We start from the raw sequence: 19,133 nt of genomic DNA on the forward strand, positions 1-19,133 counted from the left end.
TCAGCTGCTGCTCTGCTCTGAGTCAGCCCTTCACCAGAGTCACTTCTTCCACAAACAGCATGGCCAGATCAAAAGTGTGGCCCGGGTGGAATAACTCACCACTGGACTATTTCAAAACCTCCCCTTACATGCTTGTATCGACTTTAATATTTTGACACTTGCTGCCTAGTCAATTCTCAGTCCGACTACTACAAAATGTGTTAATTTGGTATCATTCCAGTGTTTTAAAAATCAAAACACAGTGTAAGATTGTGTCCATTTCCTTGCTGGAGAGCTATTACTTCAACAGTTTTTACTTTTGTCAGCCAAGTCCATAACCCAAATCTGTAACTTACATCTCCAAAAGTTCCCAAGCAGTTTTATAGATTCTTTTCCATAAACACATGAGACTTAGTGTTAACCAGAACTTTTCTCTTGTTTTTAAATGATCCTAGTACCTGCTATTTCCTTATTCTGTCTGAGGTCAATCAGGAGCTGGTAGGCCTGTAATTACAAGTGTCAGATTACTTATGGTTTTCACTATTTAATCTCAGCCTATAGGGAATCTGCCAGATTTTCCAAGTGAAAGATGGTTAAATCTAGACAAGGGCTGGAGAGAAACTTCTCTTCTTCCCCTGCCACTTTATACATTAAAATAGGTGCATGCTCTAAAGGTGGGTATGGGTTTTGTAGAGATTTGGAGAGTAGCTCACCTCTCAAGTTAATCTAAACAGGCCCAGGGGATGGGAACCAGCAGAGACTCCTGAATCTGTCCCAAATATAATAGACTTTCTGATTAAGGAGGAAATGGAAAGCTGAGACTGGAAAGAGTTTATTTGTATGATGGGTGCTCATATATAATTTATATGCAATAAATGTTTCTAGCCATTTCATTAGCTGCAAATAAAGTGATATAAATGTGCACCACTTGGACCTGATGCATGGTGTGTGCCTGGGGCTGCTTCCAGCTGAATGGTAGTGGTTCATGTGGGAATGATTTAACACCCCAGCAGCCCCACTACCCAAATTATGCTGCAGGTGAATCCCTGAAGTAGATGCACTTCACTTTTTAAACCACTCATTGCTTGGCTTAAAACAAAGATTTCCATTTAAATTATCATATTGGCCTCAGACTGTGGTGGGTAAAGAGCCAGCATCTCTGTCTCTCCCACCTTCTGCACAGCTGGAGAGCTCTGGAAAAATTGAGTTTAGCTCAGTTGGTTACAGCATTATGCCAATAAACAAGGAACACAACAGATCTGAAGCAAGGGGGAGAAACCAATCTAAGCCATCACAGCATTTGTTTTGCACTTAATATGTAAGCAACTTTTTAATCAGAAATTCACATAAATGAAATTCAACAAGAAATTAGGGAAAACCAAAGAAAAAGTACGCCATAGAAGGTACCTGGATGAGTCTGTTGCTGTTGAGCAGAGCCCAGAGATCATGGAATGATATCCTACCCCAACTCTTCCTACCTGGGCAGCTCATTTAAACTCTTGAGACTTCCTGGGACCATCTCCAAGGCAAGAAGGATTTGTAGCTGGAGCTCAAACTAAAGCCTGTGAGCCAGCATGTTGGAGCCGCTTGCATGATAACGTGCTTGCCTGTGATCACTTTTCTTTTCCTGTCCACTATAGATTGCAGCATATACTCCCAACATGGGGCTTTATATAGAGGTGTGTCCTCTATATATCCTCTGAAAGAAATCAGTTAAGCTAGCAATAGCATGCATTTTTTAATTTGTATAACGACACAAGAGAAATTGGGGTATAGGACTATGACTAATAAATCAACATAAATAGATCAATATGTCAGTACTTCAGTGCTCAAATCCAACCAGCTATGGGGAATTTGTCCCCTGGTAGCAATCAATCTGCTGTACTTAAAGTTTCCTCACCAGATCTGCAGCTAGCACAAACTGATCAATGCTGTTCCAAGTCAGTGGAGCATAACAGCTTTGCATGCCCCAGTGTTCACCCTTGCAGGTACCCTGCTCCTTTGCAAGGACACAGAGGTTAAATTACCCTTTGCTAAGCACATGGGATATCTCACACTAACTCACAGTTCTTTACTCAAAACCAGCCTTTCTTACCACCAATCCACTTAGCCCAGCCAACACCTCAGCACCTTTCCAGGTGGAATCCAGTTTGGTCCTCCACAAGCAGCAATTCCACTGCAGTGGCCTGTGGCACTTACTAGAAGTAGATGCAGCAAAATGAATTCTGTGAGCCATCCAAGTTCTGCTGTGCATCCTGCATAGGGCCCTCCCCCTGGGGGGGTTTCCAGGCTGTGCTGGGGGAGATGCACAGTCTTGCAAGATGTCGGGCTGCTTTTATAGAGGGGTGAGTAGCATCACTAGAGAAGGTATGAGTGACCTGGAGGACAGCTCAACAATATGGCTTTGGCTGATAGGGTGACAGTCCTGCTGCTGAGGGCTGATAAGGTGACAGTCCTGCCACTGAGGAGAGGGCACAGAGCACATCCCAGTGAACTCTTCTCCACTAGGAACTCCATCTGAAATCACCTGCTCCTGATAATTTCTGTGAGGAATGCTTCCTTTCCCATCAGGTGGTGGCTGATGGAGCCTCCTACCAGAAGTGATTTAGGATGAAGGTCACAGGAGTCCAGTGTCACTAGAGAATGCATAATTCCCTCCTGAGTCCCAGAATAATCTCTGTGACCTAAAGCAATGAGAGCCCAGATTCTACTGGCTGCTGGAATGGGGGAGAGAGCCCAGTGTGGTGGTCCAAGACCTGTGGGTGGTGATGGATATACCGCCAGGGGACGAATTTACAGCAGGATCCCAGGATTCTCTCAAACAAGGCTTGTGTCCAAAACCTGGTATTAGGTAGAGGTCAGGTAGAGCTCCAGCATGTAGCTCTCAGGGGATGTTCCTTGTGGGTACAAGTTCTTGGAGTTCAAGTTCCCCATGCCCCAAGCACAGGTGGTAGCCCAGGCCTGGGGACAATCTGTGCTGTGCTTGCATGGCTGGCTGGACAATGCCACCACCCTCAGTGAGCTCATTTCACTGCTCCCCAGAAGTGAGTCTGGCTCATGAGTGGCAATGGATTTTCCTGGCCATGACCCATTGTCCCACCAACTACTGGAGTGTGTGCCAACAGTCCACATAACTTCTCACGGCACAGATCCTCTTCCTCATCAGTCATGCCATAGACTGCAGAACCACAAGCCTAGCAGCAGGCATTGCCTAATAATTACATTGCCTAACAATTACACTGCCGTCTGGTGGCTTCTTTAGGAGGAATTCCAGGAATTCACAGGAGGGCCTTGCCCTCCATTAGCCGCAGCCGCTATTGGATTATTGTTCATTATTATTGAGTGAATTTTACAAATCTGTTCTGCAGCTGTCTCTTGCTTTTCACCTTTTGTAATCAGCCACCCACCTCTGAAAGTTGTAGGAGAAAAGCTGTAGAAGTTACTGTGGCCTCTCTCCTTCTGCAAGGCTCCCCAGCCCTTGTAGTCTGCTTTCCTTGCTCCTTCAGTATGGAGGCTTAAGGAAAAGCAAGGCACTGGATACTTTGCAAACCTGTAAAAATTCATGTTCTGATTTCCTTTCTAATGGCTCACATGGAGAGCAGGCTGTGAGCTACACAGTGCTCTTGTTTCTTCTCAGTGATGGATCCCCAAGGTTATGTTTCAACTGCTGTGGTGCAGAGCCCATTTTGCCAGGAGGAGTTAGAGCTAGGCAAGAGAAATAGGGCTCTAAGCTTCTACACTGGTTTCTTTCAAGCTTTTTAGGCTATTCTGAAAATATATTGTGTAATTTAGGAGACTGATGTGCTGAACTGAGTATAGGGCTTCCAGTTACCAATATAAAAATGATTCCCTAAGAACATACATTAATTCTGCTTCCCTCAACTGTTCCAGCAAGGGGTCCCACTGCTCACAGTGTGATTTGACTTTGCTTCCTTTGACTGCAGAGTCCTTGACTGAAGAGGAATGGTTGTGGTCTGCATTAGGCTTAGCAGATTGCCTGCTGGATGGAATGAGAGGCACCAGAAAGTAGTCACACTTGGGTATTGGCTTCCTTGAAACTTGCTCTATGCAGACATCACCTTTTTGGGCAATTAATGAGGAAAACCATATAGAAACATCTCCATCTGAGAGGGGTCTGTTTTTTTCTGTTTTTGCAGAAGAGGAGTGGAGTGGCTGAGGCAGTGCTGTCTGCTGTGCATCTGTGGCAGCTTGGTCCTGTAGTAGAGTCAGTTCACTGCGATAGGTCACAGTATGGGAGGGTGACTCTTGTCCCTGAAGCACCACGATTCCAGCAAGCGTTAGGAGTTCAGAAGAGTCTCTCTATCAGAGAGTGACAGAAGTTCAGTGTCAATGTCAAGCGCTGGGCCCGTCTGATGTCAATATGAAGCTCCTGGGTCACAGTTAAAACATCTCACACTGTGTCACCACAGTACAGGCAGTTTCCATCGTCAGTAATGTGTCCTGGAGTAGTCAAGGATGCAGCCATACTTCCTTGATTTCGACTCCTCGGAGATTCCCATCACGCCCAGGAGGTTGTCCGCAGCTCCAGACGCCACAGCCATCGTTAAGTTCCCGTTCCTCTTACCGAGCCCGACGCAGTCGGAGGCGGGGGCCGGGGCGCCCCAGGGAGGCGGGCAGCGGGGCGGTGCAGCCGGCCTGCCCTGCCCGGCCCGGCCCTGCCGCCGCCTCTGCTCAGCCGGCCCGGCCGCACGGAGCGGTAGGAGGGGGCCGGGATGTCGCGGGAGGGCGGCGAGGGGAGAGGGGGCCGGGTCGGCCGTGGCGTTCCGGGGGCTGGTCTCGGCGCCGGCCGGAGGTTGGTCCCCGGGCAGCCCTTCCCCGGGGCCGGGAGCAGGACCGGGAGCCGGCGCTCCAGGGCGCCCCGAGGCGAAGGCCCGGGTGTAGCGGCGCCTCCTGCCCGCCCAGGGAGGCCTCAGCCCGGGGCCGGGGGGATCCCAGGACCGGAGCCCCGCTGGGCCCAGACAGAACTGCCTGGGACGGCCATCAGGCTCTGCCAGGAGCCCGGGCCCTCAGGACAGGGCAGGTCCATGGTCACACTATGGGAAGTCAGCCCACGGTTGTTTGTCAGGATCTGGGCCGGCTAGGGCAGCTGGGATCAGACACAGCCCCGAGATCAGCTGGCTGGGCCACGGTTCCTGCGGCGAGGGCGTTGCTGATGGACACCGGCACTGCTGCAGCACTGCTGCGGCTGGTCCTGGGCCGAGCTTAAACACGCTCATGGGGAGCCCCAGGCTTGGCTCATTGGGACCATCAGGGCCCTGACAGCAGCTGACCCCCTCTATCCTCACTCCTTAGAGAGGCATGGGCTCCGGAGGGACTTGCTGTAGAGTGATTTAATTGCTGTGCGGTCTCAGAGGGGTAATTAAGGGAGCAGATACGCAAGACAAGTCACTTGGAAGGGGATATGACATGAAAGACTTGGAGGTAGTCAGGTTGCCTGTGGCTTGTGGGTGAAAGGGAAATGTTTAAACCACCATTGGAAGGTCACCAGAGGCTGGGTTCACTCAGGAGCTGGTGCTTGAGCAAGGGTCAGTAATTGCCAGGTAAATGAGATGGTTTGAGATTGAGCAAGTGCCTGGCAGATTGTGGACCCATATCCCGTGCAAAAGTCCCTGGCCCTGAGGGTTGCACAGGCAGGTGGCAGCAGTGACCTGCTGCGCAGCATGGAGCCAGCTGCTCTAGCAAATGTGCCAAGCTGTGGTGCTAAAGAGAAGCACCAAGGTAAAAGAGGGCAAGGTGGTAACAATCTAATGCTGGAGGCAGCATTCTTATTCCCCAAACTGTCTTCTTGGCCCAGGACAGGTGCCTGGCTGACTGCAGCTAGCTGGGGGAATTCTGCATGGTTCCCTCTTGCCGGATCTCCTGTGCCTTCTGGTCAGGTTGCAGCTGCTGCAGAGACACAGAGAAGGCTTTCTCTTCCTGCATAGGGAAAGCTTATTTCTTCCTAGGAGCATAGCTAGTACGTGCTGGGAGGAGGATTCCCCAAACAGGCAGTCAGGAACGGCAGCTTGGGATGTTGAATGGGGAGCTGTAAATCATCAAGCTGCTAATTAAGACCACAGGAGACTGGTGAGTTACTAAAGACCTGTATTACTCTTTTCAGAGCTCTAGACCATTAACAAGACCCCTGGGACCTTCTCAGAGTACTGACTCTCCAAGGACATCACCCTGTTTTGGGCATGTTCTCAGAGTTGAAGTTCCCTGTGCCCTGGGGACATGTGGCAGCCAAGGCCTGGGGACCCTCAGAGGGACACCCTGTGCTGTGTTTGCATGGCTGGTTGGACAATGCCAACACCTTTGACAAGCTCATTCCACTGCTCCCCAGAGGTAGGTGTGGCTCATCAGGATGGATTGTGTTGTGTGGCTGGGCTGCATATCTGATCCTCTTTCCCTTTCAGGTTGTTATTATGTGGCAATGGATTTTTCTGGCCATGGCTTGTCCTCCCACCGACCTGCAGGCTGCCCCTACCATTTCCTAGATTATGTGACCGATGTGCGCCGGGTGGCAGCAGGTGGGTACTGGAAGGAACCCTCGAGGGGGTGCTTGTGGAGGGGGTGCTGTACTGGTCCTGCTCTTTCCAATAAGCAAGCAGCACTTTCAGTTCCCCCTCCTTCTTCCCCTGCTGCTAGTGTTTCTGTACTAAAAAAGCTGTAGTGGTGAAGTGGTGGATGCAACTAAATGGTTTTTCCAGACTGGCTTTTTTTAAGCAGTCAGTGACCCCTAACCAGTGTTAGGTGTAAATTGGAAACTTCTGGTTCTCCCTGATGGCAGTTTACTACTTGCTTTAGTATCATGCAAGGAAATCTGAAAGTCAAAGTGTCTTGTACTCCTAATAACTCCTTATGTAACTGTCCATCTGTACATTTGGCATGTGTGATTTTAGATTTCCCATTCAGTACACAAAAGAGCCTCTAGAAGCTCTCAGAGGGTAAATCCCATCTTTCAGTGAGGTATATTTCAGATGGGCAGCACTGATTAAGCTGTATTTTCCTATAAGCCTCCCAGAGTGCCCTAAAAATGGTCTGAAGAGCCTGATGTGCTAAATGGTGCAGAAAGCTTTCACTTGGAATCGTACTTCCCTCAATGCAGCAGACCTGGCTCTGTGTCCTCATGTCTTGCAGAATGCCCTGCAGCAGGATGCTCTGTAAAGGGTTTCTCTCTTCCACCAGATGCTACCGAGTCAGGCTCCTCTGCTTCTTGCCAGTCTCATATCTGACAGTGAATGGGACTTTGCTGGAGTTTGTTTGACATATAGAGAGAACTTGAGAGCTGTATGACTTAACTACCATGAAAATGAGGTGGTAAATGCTCTTTTTCTTCAAAATTGGCCCACTTAGCTGCTTGGTTTCTGGATTAAGAAGCAAATGTGGTAGTGCAAAAGCCCTCCTGGGAGAAAGGGCCCATGTCAGTAGAGAAGCAGCAAGATGTTGCTGCTCTGGTTTCTAATGCAGCACTGTCTGTTTTTCTCTTTTGCCATTTAGCCTTGCAGTGGAGACGGTTCACCCTGATGGGTCACAGTATGGGTAAGTGGCTCTAGTCCTTGTAAACTGTGAGATTAATAGAAAGCAGTAGATAATTAACTTCCAAGACATGTTGCTAGGAGCTGGGTTGGAATATTTATTATATTATGCCAAGTACAAGGTTCCTGCTTGAGTGATTCAAAAATCTCTGCCTGTGTTTGAAATGCCTGTTTTTAAGACCCTGCAGTACAGACAGTGGTAACTCTTGCTGTGAGCATTTCCCCCACCCACAGGACAGAACAGTGATTGGCAAAGAGGGGTGGTCTATGCAGGAGAATTCACAGCAGGCCTTCCTGCCTGGTCCCCACAAAGCCTGGGAACAGACAGCCCATTTGGTGGGCTGTAAAGCTGCCTGAGGGGAACTGGGCTCCAGGATCCATTCCTTTGAGCTTGGAATATGATTTATTTTGCCACAATTTGGAGTTTGCTTCCCAGGGCTGCTCTGGTCACAGCTAACAGGACCTGCACACCAAGACATTTTAAACAGTAACTCCTCCTTGGACTTTGCTGTCTGAGGGAGGTGGAAATGGCACAAGATGGGGAACACAGCAGGTCAACAGCCCTGGTCTCTGCTTGCATGTTGTGGGCTGGGAGAGCTCCCCTCTGTACTGGGGTTTTGTCCCATGGTACAATGCACATTTTTATTTCTGAGGTGGCTCCTGCTGTGAGGAAGGTGAATTTCTGTTACCAGGGGCTGTTCTGTGCATTACTGAGCACCCTTTTCTTCTTTGCAGGTGGGGCTGTGGCAGGAATGGTAAGTAAAGCATCATTTCTTCACGGGGTTGATTTCTGCAGCTGCAACAACAAACAGGACAGAAATGAAGGGGCAGAGCTGGATCTCGGGAGGAGAGGCCCTTCCCTGACCCCTCTCCCATGCAGCAGGATAGACATCACTCAGTGCTCAGCTTTTCATTTTCTTATTGTTTCATCTCTCCTCAGTTCTGTTTCCTTTATCCTGAGATGGTGGACAAGCTGATCCTGCTGGAAAGTCTTGGCTTTCTTCTAGCTCCAGAGGTTAGAGCTCATGTGTCCTTCCCTTCACTTTTTTAAAATACAAATTTTTTTTTTTTTTTCTTTTCTCACTTGTTCAGAGAAAGCACTGATGTGACCACCTCCTGGCAGGTCACACAAGTCCTAGGGCTCTCCCTTTTGGCAGGCACTGATCTGCTCCTTGTTGCACAGACTGAAGTATGTCCTTAGGGTGGCCCTTGGGGAACACTTGGTAGAGGTCCACATCCTGCAGTCCCTTAGCACAGAAATTTTCTTGCCTGTGCCAAGCCCTTGAACAAAGGAAACTGGAACCTCTGTCCAGGCAACTGCCAGCTGAGGTTATCTTTTTGCCAACAGCATGTTGGGTGACCTGGTAGACTGGTAGATTTTTTTCTGTTCCTGGCAGTTCATAAAGCTACATTCCCAACTTGCCATCATTGCTACCAGATGCTGGAGCTTTCGCTGGCAGTACTGGTTCAGAGAGACAAAACTAGTTCAGAGACAAAAAATACCAAACTTTGGAGAGTTGTCCTCAACTCAGAAGTGGGATAGGAAGGGTTAGAAAAGATGGCAAGGATAAAAGGCTAATAAGTTAATTACAGCAGTATTGCTGTATTTATTTAAAACGGCCTTTCTCCCAGAAATTATGGGAGTTTTTTTTAATAAGATTCCCATAACTGATGCCAGTTCTGAGGGATGTTGAAGAGTGAAATTCTCTCTTCCCCTCTCCAATAAAGGGTAAAATCACTCAGAAGAAAGGGGTTACTCCTCTTCCCTACCTCTCTGTGTTTCAGGACACTGAGGCATGGCTGAAATCAAAGAGGAGGGTGATCGACAGACTACTGAGTGTGGAGGCAAAGCAGCAAACTCCCAAAGCACGGAGCCCTGAAGCAGCATTGCAGAGGTGGGTTCCCATCCATCCTCTTCATTTACTGCCTGCCCTCACCTTGACAGAGTTACAGCTGCACATATAAGAAAGGAAAACCTTCCCTGCATTTCACCTTTCAAGTCCTTTTCTGGAATCCCAGCATGACCTTTTGCTTCTGCTGCCAGAAGCTGCTGCTTCTTCCTGCTCCTTTCTGAAGCAGCCTGAGAGCTCACTGTCACCTTGTCATGGCATTTTTGCTTCACTTCCTCCGTTTTTCCAGCATCACAATCTCTCTGCCATGTCTCCCTCAGGCTTTTAGAAGCAAACAGCCATCTGACAGCAGAGGGTGGGGCAATCCTGCTGCAGCGAGGAGCAACTGAGACACCCGCTGGTAAGGGGCTGTGTGGTGCTGGGCCACTGCTGGGTGTGGGAAGGGACTGGTGCCAACAGCCATTGTCTTCTGCAGGGTACAGGGTGCCCTAGCTACAGATTTACACAGCCTGGATGGGATCAATTAAGTCTGGAGGCAGAGTTCTCCATTCCCAGCAGCTGGGTTTGGTGCTCAAATCCTAAAACAGCTAAAGAAAATAAATTTTAAAAAAAGGAGAAATTTGAATTAATCCTGTTCTTCCTATCTCAGAAAGTCTTGGGCAGACCCCAAAAGTGAGTTAAAACCGAACAACTCCTGCTCCTAAGAAAACCTTCTGTTTTTTTCTTTCCAGGGCTGGTGTATAACAGAGACATGAGAGCCCGTACGGTGAGCACTGCTCTTCTGCCATGCCCCCTGCTACTTGGGAGCCCTGAGCTCACAGAACACTCACACAGAGGATGCCTGCTCACTGAGCTAGGCCCTGCCTCCACCCAGCTGCTTACTTGCTGCTCCCCGAATTCCCACATGTCCTTTAAATGCTGCTTTTAAAAGAGCCTGCACTTGATCATTGATTCAGCTTACAGAGTCACTGGAAAATGTTACTGTTTGTTTTTTTAAGAAGTTCCTCTGCCCCAAGGCCTCCTGGCCACATTTTCCTACTGTTATAACTCTTCAGGCAGCAGATGGATGGATGCTTTCTGTCAGCATGTCAGGTGACCTGAATAAGAAGGGGAGTGGAACAAAGTCCTTAGGTTTGCTATTTTGATAGTTTTGTGCCACTTTTAAGCAATTAGGGCCTCTTCTATCTGTGATACTGCCAGGATATGGAAGCCAGGGTCATGTACTCTCTCTCCTTGTTAGTAAAATGATTTTTAAAGCTTTTCTCTATGAGATCATTCCCATATGTGCTGCAGCCCAGCAGGCAATGTTGTTGGCAGCCCTGAAACACAGCTGGACAGAAGGAGCCTCTGCAGAGCCATCTACTCCTGTGTGCAGCCTAGATGCTTGTCATGTCCCAGCATGGAAGCTTCAGGGCCACAGTTACTTCTACCTTCAGAGCTACTTGTGCAGGAGAGCTTGGGGACACCCTCTGTCCCCAGCTGCTGTCCCTGAGTTTGACACTTTCCCTCTCTTTGCACCTGCAGCAGAGTCGAGAGTTCTTCACGGTGGAGCAGTGTGTGAAGCTCCTGCAGAAGATCCAGGACCGTGTTCTCATCATTATGTGAGTGAGGCACAAACCATACCAACCCCTGCTGTCTCCCTCAGTGGAAGGAATGAAGGCTAGGAAGGAGTCCTCCACTACCCCTTCCTCTGCACCAGTCACCCAGGCTTTTGGCCAGCTGGTGTAACAGTACAGCTTCACATGTGAGAAGTATTTCCCAGTTCCCCACCACTGCCCTGGGTTGGGTAGGCTCCTGGAGAAGGCAGACAGCAACTGGAACATCCTCCCAGCCTGGCACTCTGCTTTCAGGCTGGGACTCCCTGAAAGGCTGAGGAAATGTTAGTCCTGCCCCATCTTCCCCATGCTCTTGGCTTCACAATCCCACCTCACAACTTTCCATTCCTTGGCACTGCAGCAAGGGGCCAGCCTGGCAAATATGTGACCCTCCACAGCACCACACCTACTTGCTGTCCTCCTGACCTGACTCTACCCCAGTCAGGAACCCAGCCTGCCCCCTTCTCCAGGCCCCAAAACCTCTTGCCTGAGCAAACAGGTGGAACTCTAGAGCAGTCTCCATCTCTTCCAGCTACTCCTGAAGCCCCTGGTCTAACGGAGCTCCTGCAAGCTCTCTCCTGTGGCACCTGGGGCAAGCAGCTCTGGGGACAGGGCCAGTGGCTTGCCAAGTTGTTAAGCTGTCTGGGTGCACAGCTTGTTCTGCAAGTCGTCCTCTGCCTTTTCCCATCTCCTTCAAGGGCAAGGTGTGCAGGGCTCTGGCTACCTTGGCTGGTGGGGTGCTGTTAAAAGATTGTCTAGGAAACAAGGAGTGCTAGCAGTTGAGAAAAGAGGTACAGCTTTGACTTCCCTGATCTGTTTTAATATCCTAACTGCTTCAGGTTATTCCTGCTTGTCCAGAAATGTAATATTGTGCTGAGGTCAAGTCCTCTGTGCCATAGAAATGCCACTGAGCCTGAGATGTCCGCTTGTCCCATGACCAGCAGAGTAGGAGACAGCATGATCTTAGCTCTGCAGGAGATGTAATGCTGACTTCTCCAGGGCAACTGCCATGGTACCCCCCTCTCTGAGCAGGGCATAACTTGGTTAAATAAACAGCAAAGAGAGGCAGCATGGACTGAGGGGAGATGTGGAAACTCTAAGGAAGGAAGAAGTTAAGAGCAGAAGGCAGAGCCTGGGAATGATGTTTTCAGAAGGCAGAGCAGGTTTTCAGACCAGTTACAGAGCCAGCCCTGCGAGGACAATATTTAGCCAGTCCCCACTCTGATACCACTAGGCAGTCACCCAATGTTTTACACCTTCTAGTTTGATATAAAATGGCTGCTTAGCCAAGCTGTGTGGTGCACTCTGACTACCATGTATGGGCCTGTCACCTGCTGCTTCCGAGCAGTCTGGGAAGAACAGCTGAGTTTGTCACCCTACTGTCTTGGGAACACTGATTCTGCCCAGGACAGCCACAAAGACAAATGGAGGCACACTGGGTGCTGAACTGAGCCTCACTGTTGTTTTCAGATCACAAGATGGACTCTTGGTACCACACAACCTACCGAGCAGAAATCACTTTGTGAAAGCTCTGCAGGAGGCATTCGAGTCTAACCTCAAAGAGGTGAGAGCAAATGTCACCTCCTTGCACCTCGACTGGCCACCAACCTGGGAGCAGCAGCTGGGAAGCAGCTGACCTTGGTGGGCACCCTCCAGGAGGTGATTTGTCCTGAACAGCACAGCCCTCACATGGGGAAGGGGGTGGGGGACTGTGTGCAGTCAGGGGAGGAAGTCACTTTGTTACTGCTGCCAAAGTCCCAGGTTAGTACTGCCCTCTGGACCCAGCTCTTCCCTGGTCCTCCCATCTCTGCCCTGCCTCACTTGCCCTGTCCCTTACTACGACTGTCACACAGCAGTGTGGGCTTCAGGGAACACTTTCCTGGTCCACATCTTGACATCTTCTTGTGTTCTTTCCCTCCAGCACATCCAGCTAGCAGAAGTGCCTGGGAGTCATTTTGTACACCTGAATGAGCCCGAGGTGGTATCTGGGATCATCAGCAACTTCCTGACAGCACAGAACACCAGGGCCAGACTCTAGGAAGCCCTCACAGCTGCAGCTGTCCAGGAGAACTGGGAGCTAACAAGCAAGCCCCAGAATTGTCACCATTCCTACCTCAATCCAGCATTAGATTGTGATAATCTTTCCTATGCTTAGCTCACTGCAGGGTGGAAGCAGGTCTGCCAGGGGTACTCTGAAGGAGAGCTGAGCAAAGTATCTCATTTGCCAAAGGGAGAAGGAATCCTTGCTCTACTTCCAGCTCTGTGAGTACAGGGATAGAGGCCCAGAGTGGCCTTCCCCATGGCTTACTCCAAACTTGCACCCTGAAACAGAGCAGAACACAAGGCAGAGGCATCACCTGTGACAGCAGCAGCTCCCCAGCCTAGGCACTGCAATAGAAGTGGCTCATCTTCTACCTGAGGATGGTGCAGACAGGCTGCTCCCAGGATTTAACCTGCTGAAAAACAAGGAAAGTGTTCTGCTTCTCTGCTTACTTCCATAGATGCCTGAGCTTAGAGGGCCTCAGTGTCTCTGTTCCATTGTGAGAACTACTGTTTAAGAATCAGCCTAAATGAGAGCTCACCTGTGCAGAGAAGGCCATTTTAATGAATGCTAGAGAATCCTTAATCCTCTAGCTGAAGCAGCTGGGAGAACTACAAATTACGGAAAAGTTGGCAGAGACAATTTCTGTCCTAAATAAAGATTAATATTCCGATCTTAAGTCCATCTTCTTGACTCTAGAGGAGAACAAACCTCCTTTCTCTTTCAGGCCGCTCACCCAGGCAGCTGAAATGCATCTTGGGAAGCAGCATTTTTACACACTGTCTGCCTTAGGTAGGCCTTATTAAGGATCTGCCTTCCAGTTAAACTGATGCAAAATCCCACTGAAGCAGGCAGGCCTGTCATCTCTGCAAGCAAGGCAAACTTTGCATTTGTATTTGCAGTTGGTTTTTTAGGAGAGGGTAAACACATTTTATCTCAGCTCTCTGGAATTTACCACCATTTCCACCTAACATTCATGGTAACATCTCTAGTGAGGCTGCAGATAGTAAAATAAATGTGTAAAAGCCTGGGACTGGGTGGGTTACTTTCATCACAGATCTCCCACTATTCCAGAGCTGCACAAATGCTATAGGAGCAGCACAAAACCACTGCCCCACACCTAAACATGCCTGGTGCCATCCTTACCTGCCTTCTGTGGGGCTGGGGACAGGTTAAGTGGAAACAGGCTGTGGAGAATCTCATTTTTCCTTCCAAACCTGCTGCTCAAAGTGGCATTTGTTCTTGCAACAGTGCTGGGTATTAGGAAATTCCCGTGGCCTAGACATGGCTGCAGAGCTCCATGCACAGCTGGATGACTGGGCACTGCCACACTTGGCCAGGGAGGGAATCACCCAGAGAAGGGGTAGCGCTCTCTACCAAACCACTGATCTTTCCTTGTGACAAGTCAGTTAGGTTTTTCCTAAAGTCACTTCCCTCCTCATTCCTTCAATAAAAAGTGCAAAGGAGCACCAGGTTACAAGCCAGGATTTTTACCACCACCCCAGCACACAGGAAGCTGTTTCCCACAGGAGACCAGAGGGGAGAGAGAAGCATTCCCATGTTCTGAAAACAGTAGCAACAGTTTATTTACAGTTCTTCAGCCATTCCCTGCCCCTGCAGAGGCTGTGCTAGATCAATCCCAGTTTTCACCAAGTTTTAGGAGGTGTAGTTTTGGGTGGCAGGGAGATGTAGGTTGTCACAGGATGTGCCTCAGCCCCTTGACCTGAGCACCCTGAGAAGTGGTGCCATGGGGCTGAATGACAGAAGAGCAGGTGGATACTGGTGCAAGTAAAGGGAACTCTCCTCCAGCAGCAGTTGCTGGGACCTCCCATTTCAGATCCAAAGGTAGAGGCAACCCAAAGCTGCCTTAATTCCTCAAAATCCTTTGACAAATGGAGTCAGTAGGCATCTCTCCTACTCTCTCCAGCACAGGCACCTGAAGAACAGCTCAGCACAACCTAGTACGGCCGAAACTTGCGCTGGGCTCGCATCAGTGCAATCCTCTGCTTGTCCTCCTCAAATTTCTTCCTCAACTGGGCAATGTCTAAAACACAGAAAGAGAAAGAACACGTCACACGAGAGCAGCAGATCTCCCTTTCCTAGGAGCTTCACTTCCACACACTGGAGGGGCAGCTCAGTCCCAGCCACTTCCCAGAGCAGATCCTTTTACACCTCAGCTGAGTGCCAAGCTGGGGCTCAGCTGTTCATCTCCAGTGGTGCTGCAGCTCCCTCTTGGGGAGGAATTGGCTAGTTTCCCCCTTCAATTGCTGCCTTTGTGCAGACTGAATAAGCACCTCTTGGAAAACCACACCCTCCCACAAAATATTCCAGCAGCCCTTGCTAGGACAGGTGGTGGCAAGGGGCCATTCAGATCCAGCCAGCCAGTTGCTTAGTGGCAGCTGGATGTCACCTGCCCTGAAGGCAGAAGGATGCTCTTCAGGCCGGTGTGAGACAAGGCCCAGGCAGGGGCAGGAGGAGACTTGCACACTCACGCTCTCTCTTGGTCTCGCGATGCTGCCAGGCATAGAAGTTGAGCAGTTCTTTGCGGGCCCTCTTCTGCTTCTCCCTCTCCAGCACGCGCAGGTTGGCAGCCTCTGTCCGGGGCAGGCCGGGCTTCCGGCCCTTCCGTGTCACCTTCACCCAGCCCTCCTCATCTGGGACACCCTCCTCCAGGGCTGCTTTGGCTTCTTCCTGCAACGACAGGAGGGTGAGGCAGCCCAGTGCAGATGCACAGCCTAATGCACAACTCCCCACAGCCCTCCCTTAAACACAGGCAAAGGTACAGCTCCTGCTTCCACACAAGATTTAAAGGAAGGCATGGGATCAGGGCTGCAGGCATTCAGCTCTCAGCTCATCGGCCACAAACCAATTTATTTGTGGGTATTTGTGGGTATCTGTTGTAAACCCTAGGGGAAGGGTCAGGTGTTGCAGACCAAGTCTGGGTCTGACTGCCCACCAGCAGTTAAAAAACCTCTGCCAAACAGAGAGATCCTCAGCCCTTTCCACTATGGCTGGAGCACTAAGAAATCTCTCTTCTTTCCCTCTGCACCAAGAAATCTGCTTAGCTGGGTTCCCTCCCTAGCCTGGCCTCACCTCTGCCACCTTTTTATCATAGTCTTGCATGTAGGCATCCACCTCAGCCTTCAGCTCCTTCGGATCCACGATGGCGGCCTCATAGCTGGCGATCCACTCTGAGACGGAGAGGGCACAAGACAGCAGCAGTTGCTGTTAGAAGCAGGTAGTGTGGTGCTTTTGGGGAGCTCTAGAGGGAACTCTAGCATGGGGGAAGGACATACTGTTCCCATTTGTGTTCACCTTCCCCCGGCCACGGCTCAAACAGACTTGGCTGTGAGCACAATCTATACGCCACGGGAAGAGTTTGCAACTTGCCCAGGCAGAAGTGGGCCAGCCTTAACCCTAAGGGGCACAAAATTCAGGGCTGTGCTGCTATCAAGCCATTACACGTGAAGTGCTGCCAACTTGACAGACATCTGGGGCCTGTTGTAGGAGGCTGGTCGCCATTTTGAGGACAAGATGCAGACAGTATCTCTGAATCTATGCAATAGGGACATGAAAAAATGTCAGGGAGAAAGGACCCTTCCAAGTGTCCCCACTCTCCCACAGGGTCACTGGACCAGACTTCAGAAAGATTACTACCCAGTGAATAATGAAAGAACACAAAACACTGAACATCCCCCAGCTTAGAACAAAATGGGACATGCAGGATAGAATTCAGCAAGCAATGAGTATAGGTCTTGCCCAGCATTAGCCCACAGAAAGATAGCCAGAGCTGACATACTGCTAATGCCGGTTTTCACAGGGTGGCTCTCTGTTGATATTAGCAAGGGACCTTCCTGTGATAGAGCCTTGGCTGCCTGGACAGCTGCTGGTTTCCTGAACACCACATATGCTACTTGAAATCCCTAAAAGAAAAAAAAACACCCAGGTGAGTCAGATTATGTAAGAGAAATTTGGAATGGAGCAAGGAACTGCAGTACAAATAACTTAAAATAAAAATCAAAACACAAGGGACAGTAGGATAGCAAAAAAAAGACAGTGTAAACTTAAGTAAGTAATTATGCACCCAATGCCCCCCCATATGGTTTCCTGTGCCTCGTGTTCTGAAGAGAACCATTCAGTACTTGCCATCTTTTCCCACTGAACCATCAGTATTCCTCTACCCCGCCCAAGCTTTACCTTTGGAGTTTTGTGGTCAAAGAATTTCGATGCCAGTTTATCTTTTTTCTCTCCTGGCCCTGGCTTGTCACAGATGTCCACAGACTGCACATGCCCGCAGCGGGAGAACAGCCTAGACAAAGAGTCCTTAAAAGGGAGAGGAAGAGAAAACACGCGGTCCAGTAAAGCAGGAGCGTGCAGGAGGCTCCTCGAACAGCCGGCACAGCTCTCCGGGCAGCTCTCCGGCCCCAGCCCGGCCCTCCGCCCGCAGCAGCCCCGAGGCACAGGCCGGCTCCCGGGCCCCCAAGCCCTGCCCTCAGCCCCCAGCCGCCCCCACTCACCGGGCCGCAGTACGGGGGCACGTTGAGAACGAAGAGGGTGCGGCGAGGCGGGTGCGCGGTGTCGGCCCCTTCCCGCACCTGGTGCTCCTTCACCAACAGGCAGTGGTGCGAGCGCTGCCGCTCCGCGAACTTCACCGCCAGAGCTGCGAGGGACGCACCACTCTGAGACGCCCCGGACCCCGTTCCCGCGCTGCCCCTCACCCGAGTACCCCGCCGGCCCCGCTCCCGGTGCCCCGCGCTGCCCCTCACCCGTGTATCCCCCCGGCCCCGCTCCCGGTGCCCCGCGCTGCCCCTCACCCGTATATCCCCCCGGCCCCGCTCCCGGTGCCCCGCGCTGCCCCTCACCCGTATATCCCCCCGGCCCCGCTCCCGATGCTCCGCGCTGCCCCTCACCCGTGTATCCCGCCGGCACCGCTCCCGCCGCACGCCCCGTGGCGGCCGCCATCTTGTCTACGCGAGGCGGCGCGGGGGCCGCCGGGAGCTGTAGTTCCCGGGCGCGGCGCGGCCCTGCTAATGGCGGCGGCTGGAGTCGCCGCAGCCGCGGGGTTATGTTTTTGTAAAAAGAGTGTAAAACTCACACACTGTCTGTAATCTGAGAAAGGCAAGTAAATCTTAAAGAGATGTAGAAACATTCAAAGGGAATTGGTTTTAAAGACTCTTGTTAATTAAAAAAACTCAAAAAAACCTTTGCAGACGAACTTGTAATGGAAGACAGAACCATTTTAAAAATACTGAAGCAAGGCTAATGTAGGAGGTGACAAAATATGACACGACATGGAGAACTGATCCAACCAAATATCAAGTTAATGATCATTATTGGAAGGTACATGCAAAAGCTATGAAAATATACCAAACTTGCACATTGTGGCATCACTTCAGAAGTCCTCACATTTTTTAAATAAAAAGAAACCCCAAATAAACAAAAGAAACACCATTACAAATTACCTACCACCTGTCCTGGCCAACCATTTAATTTAATGTCTAAATTAACGCACATTAATTCAGAGTGCAGGCAATTATTATTTCAAATGCAAGTTTACAATTTCTACCAGCCTAGAAGGGAAAAAACCCCCAAAACAACACAAAAATATAACCATGTTGCATGATGATAAATGTAGACAGAAGGTGGTAGGTTCAAAATCATGATTAGCATGACAATTGCAGGATGTCCAGGAGAAACTGGAGAGCCAAGGTGAATTACCTGAAAAGGACTGGGAATAACCAGATAAGAACTGGGAATAAAGTTACTCTTGTTTCAGTGCCCAGCAGAAGCAGCCATGCAATGGTGCACTAAAGAACTGACCAAGACCAGAACACCAATGTACACCAAGACATTGTGTTTGGACACCCACTTAATTCACTGATTTGTAAAAAATAAGAATATGGTGCCATAGATCACAGAGCTTTGGAACAGAGCAGACAGTACTTCTTTCAAGGAAGTATGTAAAGGCCATCATAAACCCTCAGATAACCTAAACACAAGGCAGAGTTTAACAGTAAGTTAAAATGCATCTTGCCACTTGGCTTTTCAGACACGCATCTATTAATCTAAAAAATCCTTGAGTCTCCCCATTCTTTCAGAAGAGGCAAGAAATGCCCTCCCAATACATGTT

At 49.9% G+C, this 19,133-nt stretch overlaps 2 protein-coding genes across 4 annotated transcripts; one reads left to right on the forward strand and one right to left on the reverse strand.

Moving 5' to 3' along the window:
- The first annotated feature begins 4,590 nt into the window (after positions 1–4,590).
- On the forward strand, positions 4,591–13,777 carry SERHL2 (serine hydrolase like 2). Of its 3 annotated transcripts, none has more exons than XM_058805581.1 (12): positions 4,591–4,696; positions 6,101–6,324; positions 6,396–6,509; positions 7,480–7,521; positions 8,253–8,272; positions 8,458–8,532; positions 9,303–9,412; positions 9,688–9,767; positions 10,099–10,133; positions 10,895–10,968; positions 12,433–12,526; positions 12,884–13,777. In XM_058805581.1, exons 2-12 carry the CDS (start codon positions 6,177–6,179, stop codon positions 12,998–13,000), a joined length of 909 nt encoding a protein of 302 aa, XP_058661564.1. In that variant the 5' UTR covers positions 4,591–4,696; positions 6,101–6,176; the 3' UTR covers positions 13,001–13,777. The 3 variants fall into 3 exon arrangements, with proteins under 3 accessions (XP_058661564.1, XP_058661562.1, XP_058661563.1); XM_058805579.1 differs by having other exon boundaries at positions 10,892–10,968; positions 12,884–13,776; XM_058805580.1 differs by lacking the exon at positions 4,591–4,696 and adding an exon at positions 5,333–5,540 and having other exon boundaries at positions 10,892–10,968; positions 12,884–13,776.
- An 819-nt stretch (positions 13,778–14,596) lies between these two features.
- Positions 14,597–18,042, reverse strand: RRP7A (ribosomal RNA processing 7 homolog A). Its single transcript, XM_058805786.1, has 7 exons — positions 17,914–18,042; positions 17,521–17,663; positions 17,201–17,326; positions 16,803–16,926; positions 16,097–16,194; positions 15,496–15,694; positions 14,597–15,047 (listed from the first exon to the last, which is right to left on the reverse strand). The coding sequence occupies exons 1-7, from the start codon at positions 17,963–17,965 to the stop codon at positions 14,962–14,964; spliced, it is 828 nt and encodes a 275-aa protein (XP_058661769.1). The 5' UTR covers positions 17,966–18,042; the 3' UTR covers positions 14,597–14,961.
- Positions 18,043–19,133: the final 1,091 nt, after the last annotated feature.

This window comes from Ammospiza caudacuta, chromosome 5 (genome assembly GCF_027887145.1).
Source record: "Ammospiza caudacuta isolate bAmmCau1 chromosome 5, bAmmCau1.pri, whole genome shotgun sequence".
NCBI classification, from domain to species: Eukaryota; Metazoa; Chordata; class Aves; order Passeriformes; family Passerellidae; genus Ammospiza; species Ammospiza caudacuta.